The sequence below is a fragment of the Lissotriton vulgaris genome, chromosome 7 (assembly GCF_964263255.1).
Source record: "Lissotriton vulgaris chromosome 7, aLisVul1.2, whole genome shotgun sequence".
In the NCBI taxonomy this organism is placed as follows: domain Eukaryota; kingdom Metazoa; phylum Chordata; class Amphibia; order Caudata; family Salamandridae; genus Lissotriton; species Lissotriton vulgaris.
This window is the reverse complement of record NC_141695.1, coordinates 1,313,493,290-1,313,521,000: the sequence shown is the minus strand read 5'-3', so window position 1 is coordinate 1,313,521,000 and position 27,711 is coordinate 1,313,493,290. Positions and strand designations below refer to the sequence as shown.

The 27,711-nt window shown below is 42.2% G+C and overlaps 1 protein-coding gene across 8 annotated transcripts in view; it reads right to left on the bottom strand.

The window, feature by feature from the left end:
- Positions 1–27,711, bottom strand: part of LOC147703579 (transmembrane protease serine 9-like) — a 913,140-nt gene that overhangs the window by 99,346 nt on the left and 786,083 nt on the right. For all 8 annotated transcript variants that reach the window (XM_086931927.1, XM_086931929.1, XM_086931933.1 and 5 more), the window contains one exon: positions 22,782–22,944. In XM_086931927.1, the coding sequence (XP_086788053.1) occupies positions 22,782–22,944 (163 nt within the window). The remainder of the gene's footprint in view (positions 1–22,781; positions 22,945–27,711) is intronic.

Here is a 27,711-nt window from a genome sequence, read left to right as displayed (position 1 = left end):
GTCCAACGCATTCCCTACTCATGCACACACTGGAGTGGGAATACTAAATGTTACCCTCCCGGAGTCCAACGCTTTCTATATTGTTGTAATGACTGAAGTGGAAATAGGACATTTTTCCCCTTTGGAGTACAATGCTTTCCCTTCTGTTGCAACAACTAGAATGGGAATAGTAAATGTTACCCCTCTGTCACACAAAGCTTTCCCTACTGTTGCACCGACTAGAGAGGGAATAGTACATTTAATCCCTACAGAGTCCAACACTTTCCCTTTTGTTACAAAGACTGAAGACAAAATAGTAAACGTTACCACTCTGACGTCCAACATTTTCCCTACCATATCATGGCCTGGAGTGGGTATATTATATGTATCATTCCAAGACTTCAATATATTTCAATGCTTATTATATATATATATATATATATATATATATATATATATATATATATATATATATATATATATATATATATATATATATATATATATATATATATATATATATATATATATATATATATATATATTCATTTGTTATATTATAGGTATTTTGCGTGTATAATTAGTTTTTTTATATTTTCAGTATTTGTTTCTATTTATTTAATTTTGTAATTCATTTGATATTATTTTGTATTTGATCTGTTAATTATATATAAGTAGTATTAAATGTTACTTAAATGTATTTAAGTTATATTATATTAATGTCATATATGAAAATATGTAAGATGTACTATTTTAAGCTATATATATTAAAAAACATTATGTTTGTATGTTTTTAAATGATATTAGTGTAGAAACGATATTTAAAAATCTATATATTTGACTCGATATTTATGTCCATCGATATTGTTGGAATCGATATTCTGTCAGAAATCCAACTCAAATAACACCCACAACTGGTAGGGGCAATAACAGTGCCTTATTCATCTATCCTGACTTACTACTCACTTGGCAAGTGGTACAGGTTCTACAGTACCTCTGTGTCTCTGCGCTTCCTTCGCGAGTAGAACAGAAGGTGCAACCTATCCTTGGTTTTTATAATGGCCAACTGTCCTGCAAAAGGCACTTCATAGGTCAGTCAGTGACAACAGAAAGTTTCTGTGTACCAATGAAACCACTAACCTATCACCAGTATCTGACTGTGTATTTACCGGCTCACTATAAAGTAGCCCATACTCCCAACCAACAAACCAACTTGGGCCCTAATTAGGATGTTGGGCGGACGTCGTTGCGGATTGGAACAGCCCGACCATAGGTCCGCGGTTTCGACTGCACAATTTGAATGCGACCAACCAACCAACTTAGTCCCTAATCAGGATGTCGGGCAGACGCCTTTGCGGATTACCCGATCATAGGTCGGCGGTTTCGACTGTACAATTTGAATGCAACAGCCATAAGGGCGGTTGGAAACATCCGTTTTCCAATGGCACCTTGTGTGTCAGGCGTAAAAGGCCAGCAAAAGAAGCTGCCATTGAAAAATTGATGTTCTGAAAAATCCCTACCGTGTGCCTGCCACATGGTGCAGGAATGTTTAGGGGGGCGCCCCCCTGGCCCCATACTTGGGGGCCAAGGGGGAAGGGGTCCTGCTTGGGGTTCCCAAAGTCTCTTTGCCACAGCTTTCCCATGTTGGAAATGCCGACATGAAAAGGATGTCGGAAACCTATCTGATGGGCTCCTTGAGCTGGTTGGAAGAGCATCAGAATCACCCTGCAGGTTTCACTCTGACTGCCATCATCGTAATACGGCGGTCGGAGTGAAACCAGCGATGTCGAGCAGAAACTACGGGTCAGAAGCTTTCTGCCCAACATTGTAATCAAGCCCATAGTGTTTCCCAAACCCTCCTTTGCTGACCTTTTCCTGGGCTTCCTTGCAAAGCCATGCAAGCAGAAGGCACTGCTCCTGTGCCTTGTGGAAATCATTCCATGCAGGTCCCCCAGCAGTTAGCAAACTATGCATCTCTGGAAGGAACCTAGACTCCAGCACTTGGTTTGGTTTGGGAGTCTCATTCTTCATTCTCTCTGGTACTGAAGCAATGACCTCAATGGGTGGTGCCTTCTCGGAGTCTAACCTTTTCTGAAAAATACCTTATTCTGGTCCCTGCAATTTGTGAATGGTTCCAGTCTTCTTCAGAGGCTGGCACGTGCTCAGGCCCCACAGCTGACACTGTTCAAGCCATAAAGGCTTCTGGTCGAGCGCTAATCCAGAGGTATTCAAATAATTGTCCAAGACACAAGCAGCACCTTGGTCTTCTCTCACCCCCACATTTACTGTGGCTGCCTTGCCATTAATCTCACCCTCAACTCTAGCAAGCAGTTACTCCATGCCTTCACCTCTGGCTACCAAACCTGCATCTTTGATGCCAGGGAGAATATCCTCAGGTTTGAGATACTTTCCCTCAACCATATGTACTGAAAGCTCCAGTATCACTCAGGGCAGGCAACTATGTCCCATTGATACTGACTATCTGCACTAATCCCATCGTGTTAGGATAAATGTATTTCAGAGAATCTGGATTAGCCTCCTAGATGTCCATAGCCACTAGGTTGAGTGCATCAGGGTACAAATATAACATGCTGGGCATCATAGGCGGAGATGATACAGGGTCTATCACATGACAGTCTCTTCTAAATTGTCCCACCTGATGGCACTTATACTAAGTTACCACCTTAGACTTGACAGAACTTTCCTGTCCTCCTTTCTCATTATGCCTCTTACCAGACACCATTGCCATTCCTATTTTGCCCTTGTTCTCCTCAGGACCCTTGGTAATTGCCCCACCCTCAGCTTTGTATCTAGTCTGTGAGAGAATTATTCTCTTTTGGCTTAAAACAATGTTGCTCTAGCTCCTTGTGAACCCTTTTAGCTGACCACCTTTTAACTATCATTCCTCCTTGAGTCATTCAGTCAGCATCAGCTGGTTACCGGAATAAAAATGCTTGACCTCCATTCCTCTCACCCACTCATTCTAGACAGGCAATAAACTGTGAATCTTTGTTTCAAACACAACACCATATGTCCTCTTGCACTCCTTGATCCTGTGAGGGTACTGAGCTGACTTCAGCCCAAACCGTTTTCTTCCTTCATCCGCTTATAGACCATCCAGTCTGCCAGAGGCATCCTTTGAATGACGGCTGTCCCTTCCAATGGCTGTGACCCATAAAGGCAGCTATTTTAGGCACCAAATCCATATTCAATGCCTGTGTTTTACAAGAGACCTCAAAGCTCACAAACCATGCCAAAATATCCTTCCCTTCCACATGCATGTGTACAAGCTCTGTTGAAATCTTAGCGACCACCTGGTCTGAACTGGTTGAGGAGTCGCATTTTCTAGATGGAGCTGTTCCTGCTGCAATTCTAAGCTTCTCCTTCTCAAGGGTAATCAGTTTGTTTTTCCTGCTCTCTTTCCTTTTCCGTCTCTTAATTTCCCTGCCTGCTTTCTCAATCTCACTTCCTGAACGTATTCCTCCTGTCTCTCCCACCTCCTTTTCTCTTGTTTCTGGCGAGCTAGTCTCACCTTCTCCATCTCAAACTTCCTGGCCTTCTTCTGGTTAGTTTTAGCTTTCTAGCAAGACAACTGCAAGGTCAGGGTCTCTATTAGACTCCACCCACCAGGATTTACTCCTGGAATTGTTGACAGTTGTAACCTGGGCATTAGAGGTGGTGTGAGTATTTGGGGCATTCTGGAACCTGCATTAGGGGCACATTCAGAATGTGCCTAGGATAGATTTGAGCTCTGGGACACGAGAGACTGATACCTCAGTGCTCTCCTTCTGGATTCCAAATATGGTTCCCTCCCCAGAATCTACCACATCCTCCTTCCTTTCACCCAGTTTTTCAAACCTGTTCCTTATGAATTAAACAAATATCTCTGTCTCTGATCCTGGAAGCCCTCCACCCTCTGTCCTTACACAAATCCTTAAGCTGATTAATAGACATGGTGCTAAGGTCTACTCACAGCCCAGTGTTCTCTGTTATTTATGTACACAAATTTTGTGTGAAAAAACTGAATTTGTTTACTTGGTGTAAATTGGAGATTACCTAAGCAGTACTCACACCCTGGAACTTCTAATCATTAGGTGTCCCACCGCTTGCTGTCAATTATCGGAATCCCTTTCAGAGGGACAAAAGGTAAGCAGAGGCTACTGGATGAACCATCAGGGCTGTGTCCTTTTATTCCTGCTGTCCTGGAGCTCAACCTACTACAACTGAGTAAGTGGGAAAAGGACTACCTCTTTCAACCTTTGATTCTCTATGGTAGCATAGGTCGAGCAGTCAAAGGCGCTTCAAGGAAAGAGTAAATGTGAGGTATACACAGATGCAAGAATAAAAATGCAAACAGTAATCGCAATATGCTGATTGTCCAGTCAAATACTGCCTTTAATTAAAAAGGGTATTATTTTAATGTAAAGTCACCTAACTTAGCAAGAAACAACTTAATATCCATAGTCTCTAAAGGTCAGCACACTAGTGTCACCCTGCACGTTATCTCTGAGAACATCTTTCTAGTGGGGCTGGTGATTAATTACCCATTTTTATAATGGAGGGCACTTTCAGATGTGGCCCTCGCCAATACCCATGCAACAAAGTCTATGTGTGGCCCTAAAAGTTTTTTTTTGCAGCACTGCGCACTAAGCTTGTGCAAGTCCCCAGAAGGCCTGACGGCCTAGAACAGTTTAACTTGACCCAATAGCAGCCAGTAAGTGTTGAAAGACCAGAATCATAGTCTCCGAACTCCTAATGCTGAGGACCCACACCTTCTTGTGGTCTTTTCCTGCTGATGCGTCAGGCCTCCAAAGTCTTCCGAAGGCAATTGTCAGTGTAGGAATTTCTCTCTGCGGTTACTTCAGCAATCAGTTAGTCTTCATCACAGCAGCCCTGCATGGCAATCCAAGGGGATAGCCCTAACATCAGAGTGCCCCTCTCCTTGCACCTGGCACCTGGGGATGCAAACTTCAGCTCGCACACAGATAATGGCCCTACCTTCAGGGTAGCCCACTCTTGGTACATGGGGGTCGCTGACTTCAGCTCTCACAAGGGCGATGCTGCTGTCCGCAAGAAAGGGCGAATGGTCTGCGCTCTTACAACAGACACAACAGAAAACAGGATACCTGCAGAGCCTGGCTCCCTATAGTAGATCTCCTCCTCTTCATCAGATTCACTGGTTTTGGCAGGTAGGCTGAAGGCGTGCATTCTAGGCTCCTGGCAAGTAGTCTTAACTTTATGAGTTATGATCTCTCCCCCAACAGAGAGACTAGCTGACCTTGGTCGATAGTCCTGGTTGCACCAGCTAGAATTCTTGGAAATCTTCTTTCTGCTTAAACTGATTAAGAGCAGTGCTGCTGAACAACCTCAGGGGCTCATGCTCCCTCGTTTAAAGTCCAAATCCAGACACAGATTTGATTTATTGTCTCATCCTTTGATATACCTGTTGTGGGTGTCAACCGTATCAGATTTCACCAGCTCCCTGCCAATGAGCCCAGTCCCAATGGACGATAACTCTTCCTGGAATCAAAGAGACATTTGATGTGCACAGAGGATGCTCTGCTTCACTTCCTCCAGTGTATGCGTTCCCACCTAAGCCCTCAAGAATGCCAACAATCCACATTTCCTGTCTGGAGTTGCACCCCTCACCTTCACTACCCTTTCAAGACCCTGGCCTTAAAAAATGGAGCCCACAGGCCTCCTTTTTACATACCATGCACAAGTACATAAACATCCCAGCACACACATGCAGGTATCTCGCACCCCCCAGTGCTACAAGCAGTCAGCATATAGGCCAAGGGTGGGTTAAATACAGAGCTGTGAATCTTTTCATGAGTTGGATGGGAGGCACTACTTCAGTGACACAGGTAAAAAGACCTGTTCACACTACTGATAACTATTAAACACAAAATGGGTATACTGCCACCACTCTGTGTTGCTTAACTCCTGGTAAGGGCAGTAGTCCTTTACCACTATGAGGGTAGAGCTTGGTGGGCTCCTCCCACTCTGCCAAGACCACATTACCATAAAACAGGCTTAGATCGTGATGCACATGCAGGATACGTGTTTGCCAATGACCAAAAACCATTACAAGGGGTCCAGATACCCATGTAGTTGGGGCACTAAGGACAGGGGTGCACACCCATCACCCATAAACCGACAGGCTTATTCTGTGCAGATGTACTGTCTTTTCCAAATCATGCTGTATGAAAAACTTCGCTACACATGTTGACTGCCCATGCAATCTATGACAAGTCAAAAATAGAGAGCTAATCACTTCAATGAATAGGATTGGTGTATCAACAAGTTATATTGACATAGTGCGGAGCAGGAACTTGTTAGCAACTCTTGTAGTAAAATATTGTTAATCCCACAGTACACCACTTCGAAGTCACCTTACCAGGAAAGGATTTACAATTGCTGCTCCTGATAATTTTGATTTTGAAGACAGCTCTTCTTTGTCTGGAACATTCAGTATGCATGATACTGCCATGGTGATTTTTCAAGACTGTACCAATGAAGTAGATGTGGGAAAACAAGCTGTGCCAGCTATATGCATAAACAAAAAAAACTGCATAACCCAAGTGCCTTGCCACCTTTGCAAAATCATTACAAACCATCAATACGCCCCAGTCTACCAGAAAGTTTCAAAGTGGCTGAGGACATGGATCTTCTTCTATCTGATGCTGCAGTCCACAAAGCTGACTCAACTGAAGTAATCATATTTAGGGCTCCCTGTTTTCCATTTTTACGGATTTTTACAGATAAATACAGAGAGAAAACAACGTGTTTTCTGTCTCCATTTATTTTTAGAGATGGATAAATACAGTGACTCTTCATGCTCTCTACCGTGAATTTAGCCCAACAGCTTAGCAGATGGACAGCATTTGAATTTAAAAAATAGGATGAAAGTTCTTTGAATAACTGCATTTGTCAACATACATTTGTGGTTTAATACTAATATTTGCCAGTGTATGTATTGTTATGTAATATTTGGCATCTCAGATAGCTAACTACAAATGTTTCAGGGCTTCTCTTTGCCCCAAAGACAGTGGCGACAGCCTCTTTTTATTGCGCATTGGCATTCAGTATTTTTAAATTCAAATTTCCTTTTCTTCCATTTTTAAATCCATTTTTCTTTCTATTCACAATGTCCACTTAATGTTTACTCTCTCCACTAGAGAAGTCTTCACCATGCAAGTATGTGAAATCTCAGATAGCTAAAACATGACGGACATCAAAGTATGGCTGTGCGTCTATTATTTAAATAAATATGGAATTGCTCAGTTTTCCAACTGCATTTATACACAGCACACAAAGTAAATATGGATGAATACTGATAAAAAAGGTCAAAAAATAAATATGGATAAATACAGATGGGAATGTTAAAAAAATAAACACCATAAAACCGGGAGCCCTAATCATATTGCTTATTTGGTGCGGACTGAAGGTTAAAGAGAAGCCAACTCCTCCCTGGGCTAGAATTCATGCTCTGATTTCCCAGAATACCATCCCACTGAAGAAGGTTGGGTTTTTACCAGTTTTACCATTTCAAGTCACAAACTACGCAACAGTATACACAGCTATAAAGAATTTCCAAATTATGCATGCTCAGCTTGAAAACCAACCTAACCTGCCAATTTTCTGTGATTACATTTTTCCTGTATTGTATCTGACATTTTTATGAGCAATCCAGTAGAATTTCATGATCTTTATCCAAATGTGTGGCATAGATACTCTTATTGAGGCTGAAATCTTTGGAAGCAAAATGGTCCTGTCAGTATTGAGCAGAACTCATTATGTTGGTTTGTTACAAGGTATGCTCATTAAGCCTGAGGCTATAGAAACTTTGTATTGGAATGCTTTCTGGAACTAGACTGACAAATTAGGTTTTTTATATCTTATCACAGAAGTGAGAAGGCACAGGGTGCACTCCATTCAAAAGACATAATGCAAAGCCAGGCAACGTTCAATACACTCAGTTCAAAATCAGAAAACCTGAAAACCAAGTTCATAGAGTTTGTTAAAGAATGTGAATGCAAATACGAACTTCGCATGTACTGGGGAAATGTTTACCGTTGATAGGGCTAGTGAAAAACATGGTACATGCTGATAGTTAAGGTGATTGGGAGCTACACATGAAGACTATAGATCACTGTTTACTGTGTTTCTCAAATTCAATTGCATTATCTAACTGAGATATGGTAACTGGTATTTGGAAAGAGTGAAGAGGCTAGAGGTGGAAAAAACATACCTCTGCAGAAAATTCCTCCAAAGACATTTTGTGGTGAAAGACAGAGAGGAAAGGTTCATTGTTGTGGCTCCATTTATGAAACTGGAACAGACGATCCAGAGATCACAGAAAAGCTTCAAGGGAATTGTTGGACAGACACGTAAAACTGAATATGTTAATCAATGGCAGCTAGTTTTCAATGAAGTCCTTTCTATTTTCAATGTTTCCTGAGAGATGACAAATTCAAAATTAATAGACCATCATCAAACTGTTCCTCACCACAAATTTGTGGGAAAGAGAGAGGGATGTTTTAATACACTTGTTGACAGACTATCTCATTTAATGCAGCAGCAAGGAACCCCCTTTGAAATGACCGAGCATATGCGACTACACAACTTCGTAAACAAACAATATGTGAATGAAGATCTTGAAATACGTGCACTAGATGTCCAAGAACATGGAGTGAAACTATGCGCAGAACTGAAGCAGGAGAGATTTGTATTCAAAAAGAAAAAGGTGTTTGACATAATCACTAAAGCTAAACTTCCATGCTTTAATTGCCACCATAAGAGTTTCGTCCAACCAGCCATTACAAAACAGGTTACTACAAAAAAAAACTTTAGCAATCACATAGAGAGATGGATGTAGCCAAAAAAAGGGGTGAATTTATCAAATACATTTTGTCACATTATCTTCTTCAAACAAACACATGAAGCTGATCTTTGTGTTGTGCCACATGTTGAGTGGGCAGTTCGAAATCGTTCCAATCGATTCATTGTACTATCAAATGACAAACATTTTATTTTTGTGCTACTTAGAGTTGTTGCAATCTTCAAAATTCAAGGATTGTCAGAGCTATGCATACATTATGGACAGGTGAGAAAAGACACGTTATCCCTCTTCATATTTGGTATAATAAACCTGAACCAGATAATGCCCCATGTGCTTATCAAGGCACATATTCTTATGGGGGATGACACTATGAGCAATAGTGGGACAAAGCTTGGAGGTTTAACTACTGAGCCTGTGAAGTTTATTAAAAGATTTGCTGAGCTGGAAGAAGAATATGACTTTAAAGAAGTAGAAAAATACCTTCTGCATGTGTGGAAAATGAGTTCTGATTGTCACACATTTGACGATCTTCAGTACAGTGAGTTCAAGAGATCATTCACGGTAAGCGACATTCCACCAATGTCATAATCTGGGCGTGGATGCATTAAAATATCATTCTATTTGATCGGAAGATGTGTAAATGTTTTGACCCATGCATATGTAGAGAAAGATCTGTGTGAATTTGGTTGGGAAGATATTGATGGGGTCCTACAAATTTACTAAAGCCACTACCTACCGAACTTACATCTACATGTCCTTGCATAAACGGTGCTACAAAAAGATGTACCTGTCAATATGCTCTTCTAAAATGTTCAACATTCTGAAAATGTACCACAAGCAATTGCCAATATGACAAAATAAAGTATACTATGAAAATGTGGCCAAAACAGGGATGATAAACAGTGTTTCTTTTTCATATTCAGATCATAAACAGTGTGTATTGTATACATAAAAGGATTAAAAACCATTGTTATTTGTTTCATTTTTATATATGTCTCTTCTTCCTCAATTATAGCTGCCATTTTGGAAATGGGCGCAAGGGTTGCTCTGAGGAGTTATTTTCTGTCTCTATAAGACTACTTGACCCCCCAAATCATCGCTGCAACACATTCATCATTTTAAAAAATGTCTCCCAGAAAAATTCAGCCTAGATCAGCAAAGTCTACTCAAACTAAATTACTTCTCAAATGATTCAAAAACACAAATCAAAAATCTCTGTACAATGGAGGTATATTAGGGGGCGGGGATTAAAACCCCCACAACATGTCTACGGCTAAATGCAGACTATATGCAGACTATGGACATGCGACAGTAGGATGGGAATGGCCAACATACAACTGTACTACCAAGCTGCCCAACTACTTGTGATTAATGACTGGTTGTGCAGAGGCTGGAACAATCCAGCATGCCGCTTAGAGCTCTCTATACTGGGATTAGATAAGACTGATCTTCTAAACACACCTACAATATCCCTTTTCGTCACTCCATCTCACCCCACCTTATCAAACTCCACTGGCTCTGCAATCTGACCTCAATCCCAGCTCTTAATCGCAACAACCGCCCTCGCCACACTCACAACTCTTCTTCTGACCTCGACACACTCACCCTTCTCCGCTCCTATGACCCAGCCCCCCAAATTCACACAAGCACCCCACACCGCAACATTCCCACGATACACCCAAATCCCCTTAGACCACCCACACTAAACAGCAGATTCTCCATCCCCAATAACCTTAGAAAAGTCCCTCTCTCGCTAGAACCAGCTAACACCCTCTACACACCCCGTCTCAAATGCATTCTTCTCAACTGCAGATCGGCCACGAAACATTCCGCAGCCATTGCTGACCTCCTCCTATCGAGGGACCTTGACCTAATCATCCTGACTGAAACGTGGCTAACTGAATCTTCGACACCCATAATGGACATTCTGGTTCCTCCCAACTACCACATTATCAGGCTCGACAGAACAGGCCAAATAGGTGGTGGAATTGCATGCATCTACAGGGACAACCTCTCTGTTCAGAAAGTCAATTCCACATCCCTACCATCCCCAACATCCTGGGAATACATCTGCCTTGACATTATTAGTGAGGGCAAACCGATATGCTCTCTTCACAGCATCTACCACCCACCCAGGGACAACCTCACCTTTTCCCAACAAATCATGGATATGATCTCAACCAATTCCAGACGGCAGCTCACCCAAATATACCTTGGTGACTTCAACCTCCACTGGAATGACCGCAACGACGCGGTGGTAAATAGTCTTAAAAATGTCCTCGATGCCCTTAACCTCACCCAAATTTGCAACAGCCCGACACACGAGAAAGGTTCTACCCTCGACCTGATCATCTCCAAAGAGGACTCTATCCAACTCGAATCCATCCAACCCTGTGACTGGTCAGATCATCATATTATCACATTCTTTATCAATGAAAAAGTCAAAGTCAACCCGGCTCAACTCTCCAAGCCCAAAGTCTGGAATAGAGACTCGAAAAAGCTCAACCCAGGCTCTTTGCCCCCTAACAGTTGCAATCTCCTACTCCCACCTACAGGTGCCACGGACGTCCAAACTCTGACTGACCACTATCTCAACGCTATGACCTCTATAATTAATGAGGCTGCACCTATGCAGCTAAAAAGAGTCTCTACTAAAATCTCCAAACCATGGTACGACGGGAGTCTCAACGAGGATAGAAGAGACATGCGAATGGCAGAACGGACCTGGAGATCAGCTCCCTCGGCAATGCACCTAAAAGATCTGAAGAAAAAGAGAAACGCCTACTTCAGGAAAATAAAACTTCTTCAGCCTCCAACTCTACCAAGCAAAAAAACGCCCGAGAAAACTGTTTGAGCTAATCAAGTCACAATCCAAGGAGCAACCACAACCACTCAACACTGGGCGTGAGGCACCCTCCTGGGCGTGAGGCACCCTCCTGTGAAGACTTCGCTGCTTTCTTTACCCAAAAAACTGACAAAATAAAAAGCGATCTCCTCACTGACGCAAGCCTCTACTCCAAACCCCAATGCCTAGCACCCACTGAACCAAAAAACAATGCTACATGGTCAACCTTTGGCACATACTCGGAAGAAGAAATTGGCAAATTACTCAGCACCCTGAAACCATCCAATCACCTCACGGACCCCCTCCCTGCCTTCGCAGTAAAAGACTTTACCCCTTTGCTTCTCCCTCTCTGGACTAAAATCATCAGCAGCTCTCTCCAACAAGGAAGCATACCTGACTCCCTCAAAGTTGGTCAGGTCACACCTCTACTAAAGAAACCAACAGCCGACCCCTCTGATCTCAACAATTACCGTCCCATCACCAATATCCCCACTCTCGCCAAACTGCTGGAAAAATGCGCACAACTACAATTGCCTAAACACATTGAGCAATTCGATCTCCTCAACCCTCACCAGTCAGGCTTCCGAGCTTAATCATAACCCCCCGGTTTCGTCTTACACGTACGGGTGGAAGGGCTTTTGCCGTTGTCACTTCTAAACTCTGGAACCAGCTACCCACAGAGTTAAGATTCACCACTTCAGAACCCCTTTTCCGAAACAAATTAAAGACCTGTTTCTTCTCCCAGATCTAAATTCCCCCCTTTCCTCCTTTCCCCCTTTTCCCTTCTGAGATAAGGTCTTCAGCGCCGGGACACCTCCGTCGGAGGTAGCTGTGCGCTCTATAAAATACTAAATAATAATAATAATACAGCATAGACAACTCCTCGGCCACACCCCACAGATGGAGGGGTTTGCCAAATGCAACAGACTCGGGATTTCCACTTTTGAAGACATATGGGAAATAGGTGGTCTAAGCTCTTTTCAGTAATTACAGACACAGTTCCATCTCTCTAAAACCCAATTTCATTAATACCTTCAGCTCTGACACATGCTAACAGAATACGAAACCGAGTTGGTGGCCCTGCCCAAGTACAGCTCCCTAGAGGTCAAACTCCTAATGGGCACTTTTGGAGGGAAAGTGGTTTCCAAATATACCAAAACCTTAGTACTCAACGCTATGAACCCCTAGGACCCTTGGACACAAGAGGGAGGATTGGGTGAGCCCTCTCAAAGACTTTGACTGGTGAGAGGACTTCATGACACGCCCACAAATTGGTGATCTCCTCCCGCCTCTGGATGATCCAATTTAACTATCATCACACAGCTTATTTTACACCTCAATGCCTATGGCTAGCAGGTCAGATGCCGACCTCTGCCTGCAAGAGTAACGCCCCACAGAGCAGGTCAAAAAGGAAAAAATAAGTTGATCATAACTCATTATTATTAATATTTTATTTTTCCATTGTTGCTTAGCTGAGTAGTCTGAGAGGAGCTGGAGGAGGAGTAGTTTGTACTCTCTTAAGTGTGCATGACAGTTTGGCCAGCAATCTCGGGACACCCAAACCATCATGTGCACTTTGCATGTTCTGCAGCCAGGCTGCATTACAGCCAGGGTGGAGAACATGCCCAGGCTCACTGTCCTCATCTGAACGCTGAACCACAGCCCTCAGACCAATCACAACACTGCATTGCAGCATTGTGATTGGCTTAGGGGAGCCTGGAAGCATGGGTGCTTCCTGTTCTTGCTTCCAGCCCTGGCATCCTGGAAGCAGACAAAGAGGACAGAGAGGTGGCAGCGGCACACAGGTAAGTGTATATATTTTTTCATTCCCTCCTGCGACCTGCCCCCCCTCCCCCCTTCGGTTAAAATCCAGCCACCACTGTCTGCCTGGTCACGCTGCCACCATACCTTGGCTTTGTCCCCTGATTGCTCATTATTGGGACAGGGTTGACAATACTTTATCCTGAGTACTAGAAAATCAAATCATTCTAACCCTGAAGAGTGCTTTACTCGGAATTCTGAATGATCTGAGCAAGACCAGAGGAGACAAAACCAAAAGATAGTGAGCATGGCAACCATGGTATGAAAAAGAAATATTGCCCAATTATAGAATCGCAGACATCGACCAACACTGATCATGTGGTGCAAGGGGGTGGCTGGTGCGTTCAAAAAGAAGCTCCTGTACACGTGGTGAGAGACTGCCCACTAAAACATACCAACATCCGGGGGTAAATGGTGAGAATAATATGGATAGCACATGGAAATGCTATTGTTTCCTGATGTTCATTTAGCACTGGTGGCATTTAAAAGGAATGCTGTACGTTGGTTTGGGCGGCTGGTACAGTATCTGTTGTATCTGTTTTTCTTGTTATTTGATGCAACTGTACAAAAAACCCAATAGAATTAAATCTAAAAAAAAAATAGAAGCCCACATATCTATGGTGTAAATGTAATATATCAAAGGGCATATGTTGGCAACCCTTTTCACCCTTGATTGGACATTACTGTTTCCATCCTCAAACCATTGTTGACAAGAAATGTGCATGCAAGTTCACGATCCAATGCAGAGCTGAATTCATTTTCAGGTTAGGGACCTTCTCCCCCGATTCCTATTTGTGAGAGAAATGCTTGTAAAGAATCAAAGCATGTTACCAAGAAAAGCAGATGTTTCTTGCTAGTATCAATGAATTATGGGCTACTGGTTGAAGACTGGTGCTTTTGGTTACAGCCCACTAAATGAACCACCATGTACAGGCAAGGATGTAATAGCATCACCCATGACTCAATATGTTCTAAAAAGGTTTATAGGACAATATTTACATCGATATCAGTGAAGCTGATACTAATTTAGCAGTGGTGTGCAAAATCACATTATTTGTTTCCTGAAATTATGTGAAATGTCAGGCCAACTACGCAAAATTATGTGTAAACTATCAAAAATATCTTTATTCTGAAGTGAATATTGATTGCGAGGCAGTATCTCTCATTCAAAAGTTACTGGACACACAGCAACAGGAGTGATTCGATTTGAAAATGTCTCTCATAAAACATTTTTTGCTTGAGCATGTATCCTTTGAGACTTTTTTGCACGAGACAGTCCTCTGTGACAACAAACATTGTGTGAAATAGCGGAAGGCGTGACATTTTGATTAATTTGCATGACTTTAAATCGTGTGAATTAGGTAAGCCTAAAGAAACATTTTGTACAGGTCTGGGTACAGATTCACTAACATTTGAAGTAACTCAACACAGCATGACAACTAGCTGCAATGTATCAAATGGAAAGAGTAGGAATGTGCAATATTTACTAAGCTATGGTGCATTCCTGTTCTCTCTCTGCTGTGGCACACTAGGTGCTTGCCTAGTGCTAATGCAGGCACCCTTGCACCATAGTGCAAGGGTGCCTGTGTTACAGGCAGGATTGTTTTGTACAACAAATTAATCCTCAAGGCATTTTCCTTGTTCTATAAGTCATGCAGAATACAAAATAAACATACTTCTCCTTGTTACGCCTCTGTTTTGTGCAGGAAGGGACACCTTCCTGCACAATAACAATCCACAAGGCATTTTCCTCAATGTGTGCTGCAGAATATAAATAAACATATTCCTCCTCATTATGCATTTGTTTTGTGCTGGCAGGGAGATTTTCCTTCACTAAAGTTTCTAGTTGTGCTGCGGAATAAAAATAAACATATTTCTCCTGATTACGCCTCTGCTGGGATGGCAAATCATTATGACTCATTCCAAGGTTTACTATTCTCAGGAAATCTGGTAATGGGCTAAAATCCAAAGGTGAATGCTTCGGAATGCCCACACTCCACCCGTGAAACGTACTCCCAATTCAGAATAACGGAAGGCATTGACTCGCTCTGCCTTATATTACTTTTGATTTATAAGTGACGCAGTGCCACACAAGGTAAGGTGGCCATGCGTGGTTTAGTAAAACTGGCTTAAGGGTTTGCGTTGCCTTTGGTCACCATGCATGATGCAAGGGCAACACAAGCGCTTAGTAAATCTGGGTTCTGGTCTTTACCAGTTGGTACCTGAGGCCTGTCCTTTTCAGTAAAGCAACTCTGGAATGTGTTTTTTTTAAGGTTCTTTGAAATGATCTTCTCTAGGGCTAATTAAGTTGACCATGATTAAGTTGAATTTCTGAAATCCAATGGGGATGTAATTGCCCCGGTGGCCTCCAGATTTAAACACTTTCTCTTCCTGGGGGATTTTAACATACACATGGACCAACAGGACTCCTCAGAGACCATCTTTTTGCTAGAATCCCTGGGTTCGCTTAGCATGGTTCCCTGTGCATTTGCCCCTACACATGAGAAAGGACATTCTCTTGATCAGAACTTTGCAAACTGCTGAATTAAGACAGAATTGCCTGTACCTATCCTCTGGTCAGACCACTATTTGGTCAGTGTTAGTCTACCAAAACTGTCCAAACAGTCATGGTCTCAGGCCAAGCGGCCGTCAGCTATCTCTAGACCTCTTTACAAAATCACCCCAGATGCTCTGAAACGTGCTAGATTCACACCCTCCTATGCTCACTGGTGGTATAGAGCAGGATGCAGAGGCTCTAGTAGAGTGGATTGTACACGGCGCTCTGACTCTTGCTCCCCCCATCTTGCGCCCCACAAGAGCAATTAGAATGTGAGCCCCTTGGCATAATGACAACCTACATCAATGCAGTAAGAACTGCAAACGTCAGGAAAGAGCTTGGAGGAAGGACTTCAAGGTGGAAAATAAAAAGAACTACAAAGACGCCTTAAAAGACTACCATAAAAAGATACAGGCAGCGAAGAAGAGCTTTTTTGCCACAAAAATTGAATCAGCGGGGAATAAAAGCAGGGAAATTTTCAACATCGTTAAAAGCTTCTCTTCACCGAAGGCGGAGGCTAGGTTGACCCCCCTCTCCGATGAGTAGATTGGTAATCTAGCTAATTTTTTCTCTTCAAATTTGCTACCATACAATCCGCTTTTGATGATCCTGCTGGGATAGAGGTGCCATCCTCTTTACAGATCGCCTCAAAGGGGCAGGAAGTTAGGGCTACCCGGTCTAGTTTCCCACCTATACCGCTAACAACTTCATTGGAAATAATGAAGGACCTGAAATCTGGCTCGCCGATGGATGCTTGCCCGGCCAAGTTTCTGGCATCCATGGCCGAGGTTTTGAATCCCACCGCAAACTGCGTACTGAATACTTCCCTCTCTAGGGGACAGGTTCCAGTGGCTGGAAGAGTGCAAATTTAATTCCATTGCTAAAAAAACCCTGGCTGATCCTATGGTCTTAAGTAATTATAAACCTATTGCTCTTCTGCTGTTTTTTGCTCAAACAGTCGAGAAATATGTTCATACTCTGATCAGCAACTTCGCAGAAGCAAATAATTCGTTTCACTCTTGCCAGTCAGGCTTTAGGCAGAATCTCAGTACAGAGACAGCGTTGCTGGAGGTATCCGACTCCACCAAATAGTCTCTGGATGCAGGTGGCAAAGCGGTCTTGGTCTTGCTAGACCTTTTGGCGGCTGTCAACACTGTGCCCCACAGCCTCCTTTTGCAAAGACTAAGGGAATGCGGCTTTGTGGGCACAGTGTTGAAGTGGTTAACCTCTTTTCTAGATGGTAGAAATCAGGAGGTCTGGTCACCTCCTTTCTTGGACAGCATACCATCTTTAAGCGTGTGGATGGCACAGGGCTCTATTTTGAGCCCTGACCTTTTCAATCTGTACATGGCCCCCTGGCTACCCTGGCCGAAGAGAATGAGGTGACAATAATATCATATGCCGATGACACTCAACTGCTGTTTACCTGTAGGAAAGAGAAGAATTTAATGGGGAGAAGATTAATAAATGCCTGAAAGAAACTTTTGTTTGGTTTAAACAGAACCATCTGAAATGTAAATCAGATAAGTCCGAAATTATTTTTTTGGGCTCCCCACCACTGGATGTCTGCACTCAATGGTGGCCTCAAGATATGTCCCCACCCCAGGCAGCAGTTAGGGTTGTAAAGAACCTGGGAGTAAAAATAGATGACACCCTTTCAATGGTACCAGGTGGCAGGGATTTGGCTTTGGCCTCCTAAAAATGTTGCGGAGGTTTTTGAAAGGGTGTCATCTATTTTTTTTTACTCCAGGTTCAGGCGGTGGCAGTGATTTGCTTTGGCCTCCTAAAAATGTTGCTGAGGTTTTTGTTTTTACGTCAGACTTCACAAAGGGAAATTGTTATTCGGGCCTTCATTATGTCCAGATTGGACTGCGCTAATGTTCTGTACCTTGGCCTTCCGGAGCTCTTATTAATCAGAATGCAGGTGGTGCAGAACGTGGCAGCTAGGGCTATTTTGAGTCAAGTTCCCATCATATCAGGAACTTGCATTGGCTGCCCGTTCACAGTAGAATTTGTTTTAAGGCGCTGGTCCTGGCCTTCAAGGCTCAGCATGGCCTAGGGGCAAAGTACATCTGCAGAAGAGTCTCTGGTTATGTACCGGTCAGATCTCTTAGATCCCCAAACAACATCTTATGGTCACCCCGAAGTATTGCAGGGTCCGTAGAGGAGGCCGCTCTTTTCAAGTGCAAGTGGCAGGACTTTGGAATAAGCTTCCCCTTTCACTTAGGCAAACCACCGATCTGTTGATTTTCCGGAAGCAACTGAAGACCAGGCTGTTTCAACAAACTACCTAATTGTCTCTTTGTTGGGTTCTTTTACCTGTTTCTCTCTTTTCACTTTTTTCGTGTGCTTTAGCTTTGGATTTTCTGTCTTAGTGCTGGGATACTCTTTGAGTAGCTGTGTGCTCAAAAATACTATTTTAACATAACATAACATAACATGATTTGTGAAAAGTCTTAAAGAAACCAGTCAAATATTGCGTTGAGCCTGAAACGCTGATCCCAATATGGAACTGGTAGAGTTTGTTTTCATTTAGAAATTTCTTGTACCCTTCTTTGGCCACTGTGACACAGAAGGTTTTTGATATTTGTGATGGTTGATTCTGTTAAACAGCTACCACGGATCCTTGTGAAAACTTAGATGGCAAAAACATATTTTACAACAACGTTGATTCCAAAATATACCCTTCTGACAATTTTACTTTAGTTAATCATCTCCCTGCAGAAATGATGAGCTGTACTATTGTAAGACTAATTTGAATAGATATTGAAAAATTGCTTCTGGTAGTAGGTGTAATTTGAGCAGAGATATTTATGTAAGGTCAATAATTTATTACAAACTTTTTATAGTTCATTCACATCTGGATTTTGGCAACAGTGTCAGAGCGTGTTTTTCTAAATCTGTTATAGAAATATTGCTTCTAAATAAATAGATATAACATAGGAGTCTGCTTTTTAGTAAACTATATACTGTGCTGTGTATTTAAATGCGACTTTCCTGATTTCCCTTTTTTTTGTTTCTTTTTTACTATTTATATGTCTCCTAAGGGTTTTCCTGCGTGCATTTGCTATTTTGCAGACTGACTTGATTTTAGGGCAACCCATTGGCCCTACATCATGACTTTGCAGTCTTCATCAAGGTATGTGTGCTGCTAAGCCTTTTATACTGTACAATGGGATTCCTTCTGGTTCTTATCACTGATTTATAATGTTTGATGTTTTCACGATTTATACTTATCATTCTTTCTACTGTACCTTAAATCAATTTGTATATTTTTCATGCTATTGTTACCTTTGCAAAGGTAACTTTCTAGGAAAAAAGTGCAATCTATCTGCCATCATTGATGCCCATATTAATCTAGCCTGCTTGTTCACATTTTATTAATTGAAATGACAGGTGGGCACTTCATCCTTTCAACCCAATATCATGATGGAGTCAATTGCGTGGAAATCTCTTGCTTGAGACACTTTATAATGATGTCTTCAAACGGTGTCAAGGACTTGGGATAAATGAATATACGACTGGCTAAGCTCTTGAAGAGTTTAGGTAAGTGGTGTTCAGTGTTTCCAAGGGCACTTTCTTGAGATCCAGCACCTCACAATTTAACCAAGAGGAGTTTATTCAGCCTTCCTCCCTTCTCATTGTTTGCTTGCAAGCCATATTTCAGCATTTGAACTCACCAGGTCCATTATTATTCCTATTCCTTGCTGCCCCATCCCTATGAAGCTAGTTTAGGACCTGATTACAAGTTGCCCGTGCAAAGTGTAGCAAACTCCATGTCGTGCAAGTCACACAGTGCATGCACAACTGTGCACTTTTGGGAGGGGCACATCATGTGCCCCCAACGCAAACCGATGGGGAGATTTGTCCAGGGGTCCTGTTGGGGGCATCTTTACATGCCTTTCCGCTAAGCATTTCATGGCGGGTTACCACCTTGAAATGCTTGGAGGAAATGCTGGTCGTAATCTGCACAATGGTGCATGGAGTGGCACCTCGGTGGCAGAACGCTGCCTTCCCCACAGCAGCCCTGTTGGGATCCAGGATCCTGGCGTCGGGCTGCTGGCGGTCCCACCACCACCAATGTAATGTCACGGTCAAACCGTTCAGGGTGGGGGCAGTCAGACCACTGCAATGAGTATGGTGGTCCCAGGACTGCCGTACTCATAATATGACCCTTAGTTACATTACATTAACCACATTTTGAGCCCATAGGGACAAAATTGACTGGTTCCTAAAGTTATTGTAATTAATCAGACGGTTCAGCGACATGGGCTGGGGGCATATTTCTTTTCACAACCCTGTCTTCCACCAACATGAAACCCTCTGGATGATCTTTTTACCAGTTCCAGATACGTTAAAATGTGATGGAATCAGTAGTGGACTGACATATGAACCAATGTAAAATCTAATCTCTGCCTACTAGTAAAAAATTAAAAAATAAACGAAATGCTGGAGTAAATAAATGAATGGAACTACAAAGAAGAGACAGTGTCTCTGAAGACTGATGCAGGCGTGACTGAATATTAGTAGAAGTGTGTGAAATTTAAGTATGCGCTTTGTGTGCAAATGTCTTTGCTCAGATAGTGCTATTTTACAGGCTTTCCAAGCGCCCAGGTAATGTGATACTGGGCTACACAAGCTGAAGTCAAGCCCATACGTGATCTGGGGTAGATGATTAGCTCCAATGGGCCCCATACTAAAGAATGCTTTTTAATCATCAAATTAGGACTCTTTCCCCAAGTCTGAAATGTACTGAAGACCTTCATGTTAATACCATAACATTTACTGCATTTCCTCAGCGGTTCAGTTTTGCTTTAAAGTGTAAAGGTGGTATAAAAAAAATACACCACTGATCAGTCACACCAGTCAGTCTTTCAAACAATCATGGCACTGCTTACAATGGAGAGGGATTAACTCCATTTTGTTATAGCTCAGATGACCTGGAGTGACGATCTGTGGCTTACTTTCTACTACATGGAGAGTGCAATATACTCACTTGTGCTAAGGTCATTCTGGGGAATGTCTGGCTGGCAATGGTCTGCAAATGACAGCTCTGCTTGATGAAAGGCTTTCTGTCTTTGGAGGACACGCTACGCGTCAGCCCCCTGAATGCAAGCTACCATTCCTGTGAATCTGCTGTACTCTCGCATTTTTGGGGAAAGTTAGATGCCTTTTTGAATTTATTAGCTATATGCTTCATTGTGTTTTGCAGCACTCTTGCTAGGTAGTTGAGAACATTTGTTGCTACATCTAGAACCTTGCTACCAGAATTTGTGAGCACCCTGGATATTGTTTGTTTTCCATGAAAAGTGTGTTTGGAAACTCAAGCTGAACAGAGTGAAGTATTCAAAAAGTTGAAGTTATGTTTGGAAAGTTATGCTTGTTCTTAACTTTAAAAATCTGTTAAAATAATTAAGATACAATATTGTATTTAAGGTGGTGGTGGTGGTATTAAGGGACACAATTAAATGGTATCAGTGTGAGTTCCATCAGCCTTATTGAATGTTAATTTATATTTGTGTTTTACAGAAAGATAATCTTCATTGTACAGCAGCACCAGAGAAAATGCGCTCACAAAGCGGAAGGTAGTTATATTGTGTGAGAAGAGAGGGAGATTATGTCAAAGGGTCGAATGACAGTGAGTACATAAATATGTGTGTTTCAGTTTTAGGAATATCAGCATTCCACTCAAACACTGTGAATCTGAGACATAAAGATCTTCTGAAGGGATATTATATCTATAGTAAGTATAGTGATCAGGAACTAAAGATATTAATGTTGCCTTTAGATATACACTATGACCCATAGACATTAGTGCCCAGCAGAGTGTCAGGTCAGAGTAGCGATATCCACTGTCATTTTTTTCCCTCTTACCCCATTTTCATTACACTGGGTCTTGGGTTAAGCAACATATTGCTACTCTGTATGGTTGGCTGTGGGTACAAAGAAGTGTGGAAACATCTATTTCGTTAGATTTGTAGTGCATGGTTAGTACTTACTTATATGTGGAAACTTGTGGAATGGTTCTAAATACTGAAAAATCTTAGAGAGGTTCTCAGGAATATGTATATATTTTTATTCAAAATACCATTCCGAGAATGAGCTCTCAGGTATGCAACTCTTCCTCCTACACCCCAAAATGTGTTTTCCTGGATACGCATATAGTGCCAGAGGTTTGTATGAGTAATGATTATCCTTTACTCAACAGTAACTTCTAGATCTCTTGCGGAACACTGCAAAACCAACCCTGTGATGTCTGTATACTCTGAGGATCTCCATGTGTTCAAGCAATGGACCTTGCATAGCGTGATCATAAGTTCCTACATTAACTGAGCAATATTTAAGCATAGTGAGGAACACTCTCAACCTTTCACCAGGTGTTGCCTAGACCCTACATGAAGCTTTCAGTCCCCAGTGGTTCAGTCTCCTCTGCTCTAAGTGGCAGGGTCATTAATTACTACATAGGTTTCAGTAGCAGCTTGTATAGGGCATGCTGTGGGGCGGTGAGGTGGGGGAGTGGCAGGATAGGGGGGTAGCAAACATGGACATACGACAGAATGGAGGAAAGTACATTCCTCCGTTCCGTCGTATGTCTGTGTTTGCTACCCCTCACCCTGCCCCTCCCCCACCCTTCCCACCGCCCTGCAGCATGCCCAATACGAGCCGCTACTGATAGGTTTCTTTGTAGGGGATGTCAAAATACATTTCAGGAAGTGAACAAGTGACTGACTTACTATTGGACACAGCTTGCAGCAGACAACACCCATTGATCACTGATCAGTGTCCCTCCACATATGTGACTGCCGTATGCCTGGATGCTGACTTGCCATGGCCATTCACCCTCCTCGGCTGCCTGTCCACCGACGATGCGGCTAATAGCTGTGGGTCTCCCACAAACTGCAGACAAAGGGAGAAGGGATGAGTTAGATACTAGCAGTGCAGTTGGGTGATATCTCAGAATATGTTCTATAGAAACATTCGCTGACATAAACATAGTGTCCTAAATACAGCTTAAATTTTTTTTGTCCCATTTGGGGTACATTTTCCAGTATAAACTACAATGGGACAATATTTTCGTAAACAATATTTAGGAAAGCATACTTATGTCAAATGACATCCTGACACCATAATGAAAAAGAAGCTAACATGTCATAATTAATTTCTTCAGTTTTTTTTCCTTCTCATGTAGAATTCCCCAAAATTGTATTATCAGTTTCTCTTCGACTCTGAGGCCGCTGTTAATTTGAAAGATGCATATTAATGTTGGTATATGCCAAATTGTTTGCACCAGCCCAGCAGGAATAAAAAATAGAAGTTACAAACCAAATAAATGAACTGCTTTTATATCTCAGCTGTGTCACTTGAGCTGAAGCTTATTCATTGTCCTGTATTGCTGGATGAACACATCCTTCAACTATTTTTCTTTAATGGCATTTATTTTTCTTTTGTGCTTTGTTTTCTTCCTTTCATTCATCATTTGCTTCTTCACCTTCAGTGTTTGCTATTGTCTATTGGTCACTTTTGTCTGTCCACCTATATCTCTTTTTTTAAGTTACATTTTTCTTTTGCTTTCTATTTCTTTCTTTTCCTGTTTCTTTTCATTTTTTTATGCGTTTTCTAAGCTCTAACGCAGTTGCTTTTCCATATTTATTTACCCTCTCTGGTATTAGTTTCTTTTCTTCTATTTTTTTTCCTATGTTTCTGACTATTTTGTTTGTGCTCACGTTTTAATCACTTTTTTGATATTTTACTTTATGTTTATTTTTAGAATTGTTTCTTAAGATCAATTGGTAAGGTGTTTGATTTTACAGTATTACATTGTGTGTAAAGGAGACAGTGCTGAACGACCGTTAGACTTTTAAGATTCAGAACATTGATATGCTTTTTATGAGTATAAAAGAATATTGAATAAAACATTTTTACAGCAAGTCCACCGTGCCATACAAGATACCTCCAGAAATGTCTGTAGACATGAACCTACAATCATGTTCCTCAAGGGGGAATGTTAAATACCATTATAAAATGGGTTTCTGTATTGTGTTATAAGTAGTAGTGAATTGTTACTTGCTACAGGTCAAACCAACAGTACTAGCCCAGGGAAAACTCCTCAAAGTATCCCGTGCAAATATTTGTGTTTTATTGAGAGGATTGAAAGGGCGGGTAGCCAATGAATATTCATGGATAAGACTTAAATTGCTATATTTATGGACTGTGCTGGATACATGCTACTGCACTGTGGTACAGCTTTAAAAAAAAATCATTTTACTACTTGTATGACTAGGGAACACGTCCCCTGCATATTAGGGAGATTTCTTTACAGTCCTCAGTCAACCAACCAATCTGGCAAAAGTGCCACATCACTTGATTCTTCATACAGCTCACGATGGGCCTAGGCCCCTAGCTCCGGAGTCATTCTTCACAGCCTCATGCAGGACTGGCATACGCCAGGCCAGCCCACTCTGCTTACGCTTACAGGGAAGGACAATAACGCTACATGGCCCAGATTTTCATTGTAGTGGCCTGCTGGTCACAGGTCTAGCTGTCAGTATGCCAAGGCCACTCCCTCACGGCTGGTACACACCCACATCACACCCATCCAGCACAGGCATCACAGGACACATGACCCTACCAATAAAAAAGACCAGGCACACGTGCTCTACGCCATTTTAGAGTTGCTCCCACCACATGCATTGTGATGGCCCATCCTGGTGGCCTGGACATCTCATGTAGGCCTGAGCCACCGAACAGGGACGCCTACCACCACATGCGTGACCTCACTGTTCACTGAGTTTGTGGCACCACAAGGACTGAGCGGGTGTGCAATCTGCGATGATGATAGGTGCACTGGTATGTCCTCTGCCATGACAAAATCAAGACCCAGCACCAAATGTGAGACCTGTTGACCTGCGGAGCGGGACTGCATGATTTGGAGGGCGCCCTGTCCACGCAAAGGTGAGCAGTGACGCTTGGATGTGCAGCGGTGGGCAAATACATCTATGCAGCAGGAGTGGATACACCAAGGCAGCACAGTGATTTAAGCGTAAACAGTCGTATATACGCTCCCATTACTAATTTTATACTATGTTTTAGATGAATGAGCTTGAGGGCTCCACTGTGTCCTGGCACGTGGTTGAAGACATGCCAGTAGTGAGCTGTGGGGGTTTTGTCCACAGTGTGGGCACACACTGTTCCTCTTCATCCCTACCTTTTGCTACCTCACACTCTTTCTCTCTCTCTTCCTCTCTCTTACACTGAATCTCTTTTTCTCTCTGTCTCTCTGTCTCTCTCTCTCTCTCTCTCTCTCTCACTCTTTATCTCTCTCTCTCACTCTTCCTCTGTTTCTCTCTTCCTCTTTCTCACACTCTTTCTTTCTCTCTCTTCCTCTCACTCTTTCTTTTTCTCTCTCTCTTCCTCTCTCACACTCTTTCTATCTCTCCCTCCCTCTCTCTCTCTCTCCTTTCATGGATGCATGATGCACAATCTTATCATGCTTTTTGTGTAACAGGCTGTGATTCACATTGATGTCCCCCAAACACGGAACTCCCGCCACTCATTGCCACAACTGCTGAATGCTTCTGCAGCCTGCAATAATGCGTGGCCATCCTGACAATCAAACACCCAATCTGAATGTGAGCTCTGCTTTACCACGAGTACACCTCAGAAGGCTGCTTTGGCACAATGTGGACCCTCTTACACACACGGCAGTGGCGGAAGGTAAGCTGTGAAGAATTTCTCCACAGTGTCAACACTCACTTTCCCTCTCCATCTCTTCCTTTCTGTCACACACTCCATCTCTCTCTTTTCTCTATCTCGTCCTTTCTCTCTCTCAATTCAATTTTTATTTATTATGATTTGGAATTCCCGCAGAATTCCACATAAAAATACATCTTTAAAGCCCGTTTCATTCCACAAAATTTACCAACATAAATGTTTATTGTCATTACATCTAAGAACCCGGATAAACCTAACAGTAGCAGTCGGACAAGTGGTGTACAAGTGCAAGAGGGCATGAACCTTGAGTATTCATATTGACATGATTAAATTCCTACGGATTTATAATCAAATGCTATCCGAAAACATTCGGAATTAAAACTTCATAAACACATTTTAAAATCGCTATATAGTATTAGATCGTGAACACAAGAACCATGTAAATCTATTCACTAAACTGTACTGTTTAACCATCAGCATAAATAACGTTACAAAGTAGTTCAAAGCCTTAAACTCGCTTCTTTTAGTATGAAATCTACAATGGATTGGCAGTAAATGGGGTTTTAGTGAGGTACTTGGGATCCTAGAGGATAAGAAACTAGAAGTTTATAATAGTTTCCATATTTAATTCCAAATCTAATCAATCAGACAATAATCGTCTAATACATAATAGTATAGCAGCAAAACGATTTTGGTAAAGTGCTTGAGCTCCAATGATTAGTAACTAGCAGCAAAAACGGTTTATAAATTGCACATGCTTAATTGTAAACATAATAAAAAAAAGTGCTATGTACATATGTATTGAGAAGATCTTTACGTATTTAATATATGTTTAAACATTGTTTTAAAAAGCTAAAAAAATTAAAACACATCAGTTTGGATGGGGGTGGGAAATAGACAATTTCGGACCTCTTCTGCAGTAACAATATTATACTTTAGAAAACAATTTCTCACACTTTCTCTCTTCCTCTCTCTCACTCTTTCTTTCTCTCTCTTCCTATCTTTAACTCTTTCTCTGTCTTCCTCTGTCTCTCACTCTTTCTTTCTCTCTCGCTTCCTCTCTCTGACTCTTTCTCTCTCTCTCCTTTGCTGGACACATGACGCACCATCTTATCTTTCTTTTTCTCTTGCAGGCTGTGATTCACAAATTGTGCAGTTGTATGTTCTCTGCTAATACTGATTCCATACTATGTTTCAGATGACTAAGCTTGAGGGCTGCCCTATATCCCTTCATGTGGTTGGAGAAACACCGGTGGCAAAAAGGTGAGCTGTGAGGATTGTGTCCACAGTGTAAACATTCACTCTCCCTCTCCATCTCTCCCTTTCTATCACTCACACTCTTTCTCTTCCATTCTCTCTCTCACACTCTTTCTATCTTTCTCTGTCTCTTCCTCTCTCTCTCTTTCTCTCTCTCACACTGCTTCTCTCTTTCTCTCTTCCTTGTAACTCACTCTTTCTATCTTTGTCTATCTTCCTCTCTCTGGATCTTTCTCTCTCCCTCGCTCTCACTCTTTCTCTCTCTCTTTTCCTTTATCTCACACTTTCTCTCTCTTCCTCTCTCACTCTTTCTCTCTCTCACTCTTTCTCTCTCTCTTCGCCTCTCTCACTCTTTCTCTCTGTCTTCCTGTCACATTCTTTCTTTTCTCTCTCTCTTCCTCTTACTCCCACTGTTTCTCTCTTTCTCTCTGTCTTATTCCCTCTCCTTTCTCTTTCTCTCTGTCTTCCTCTCACTCTTTCTTTTTCTCTCTCTTTCTCTCTCCTTTGATGGACGCATGACGCTCATTCCTATCTTGCTTTTTATCTAACATGCTGTGATTCAGGAATCAACGTTCCCCCCCAACACCACCAAAGCTGAGCGCGCAAAAAATCTGAGATAATGTGTGGCCATCCTGAATGCATGACAGTTGCTTCGACACCTAGTGGACCCTCTTACACACACGCCGGTGGCGGAAG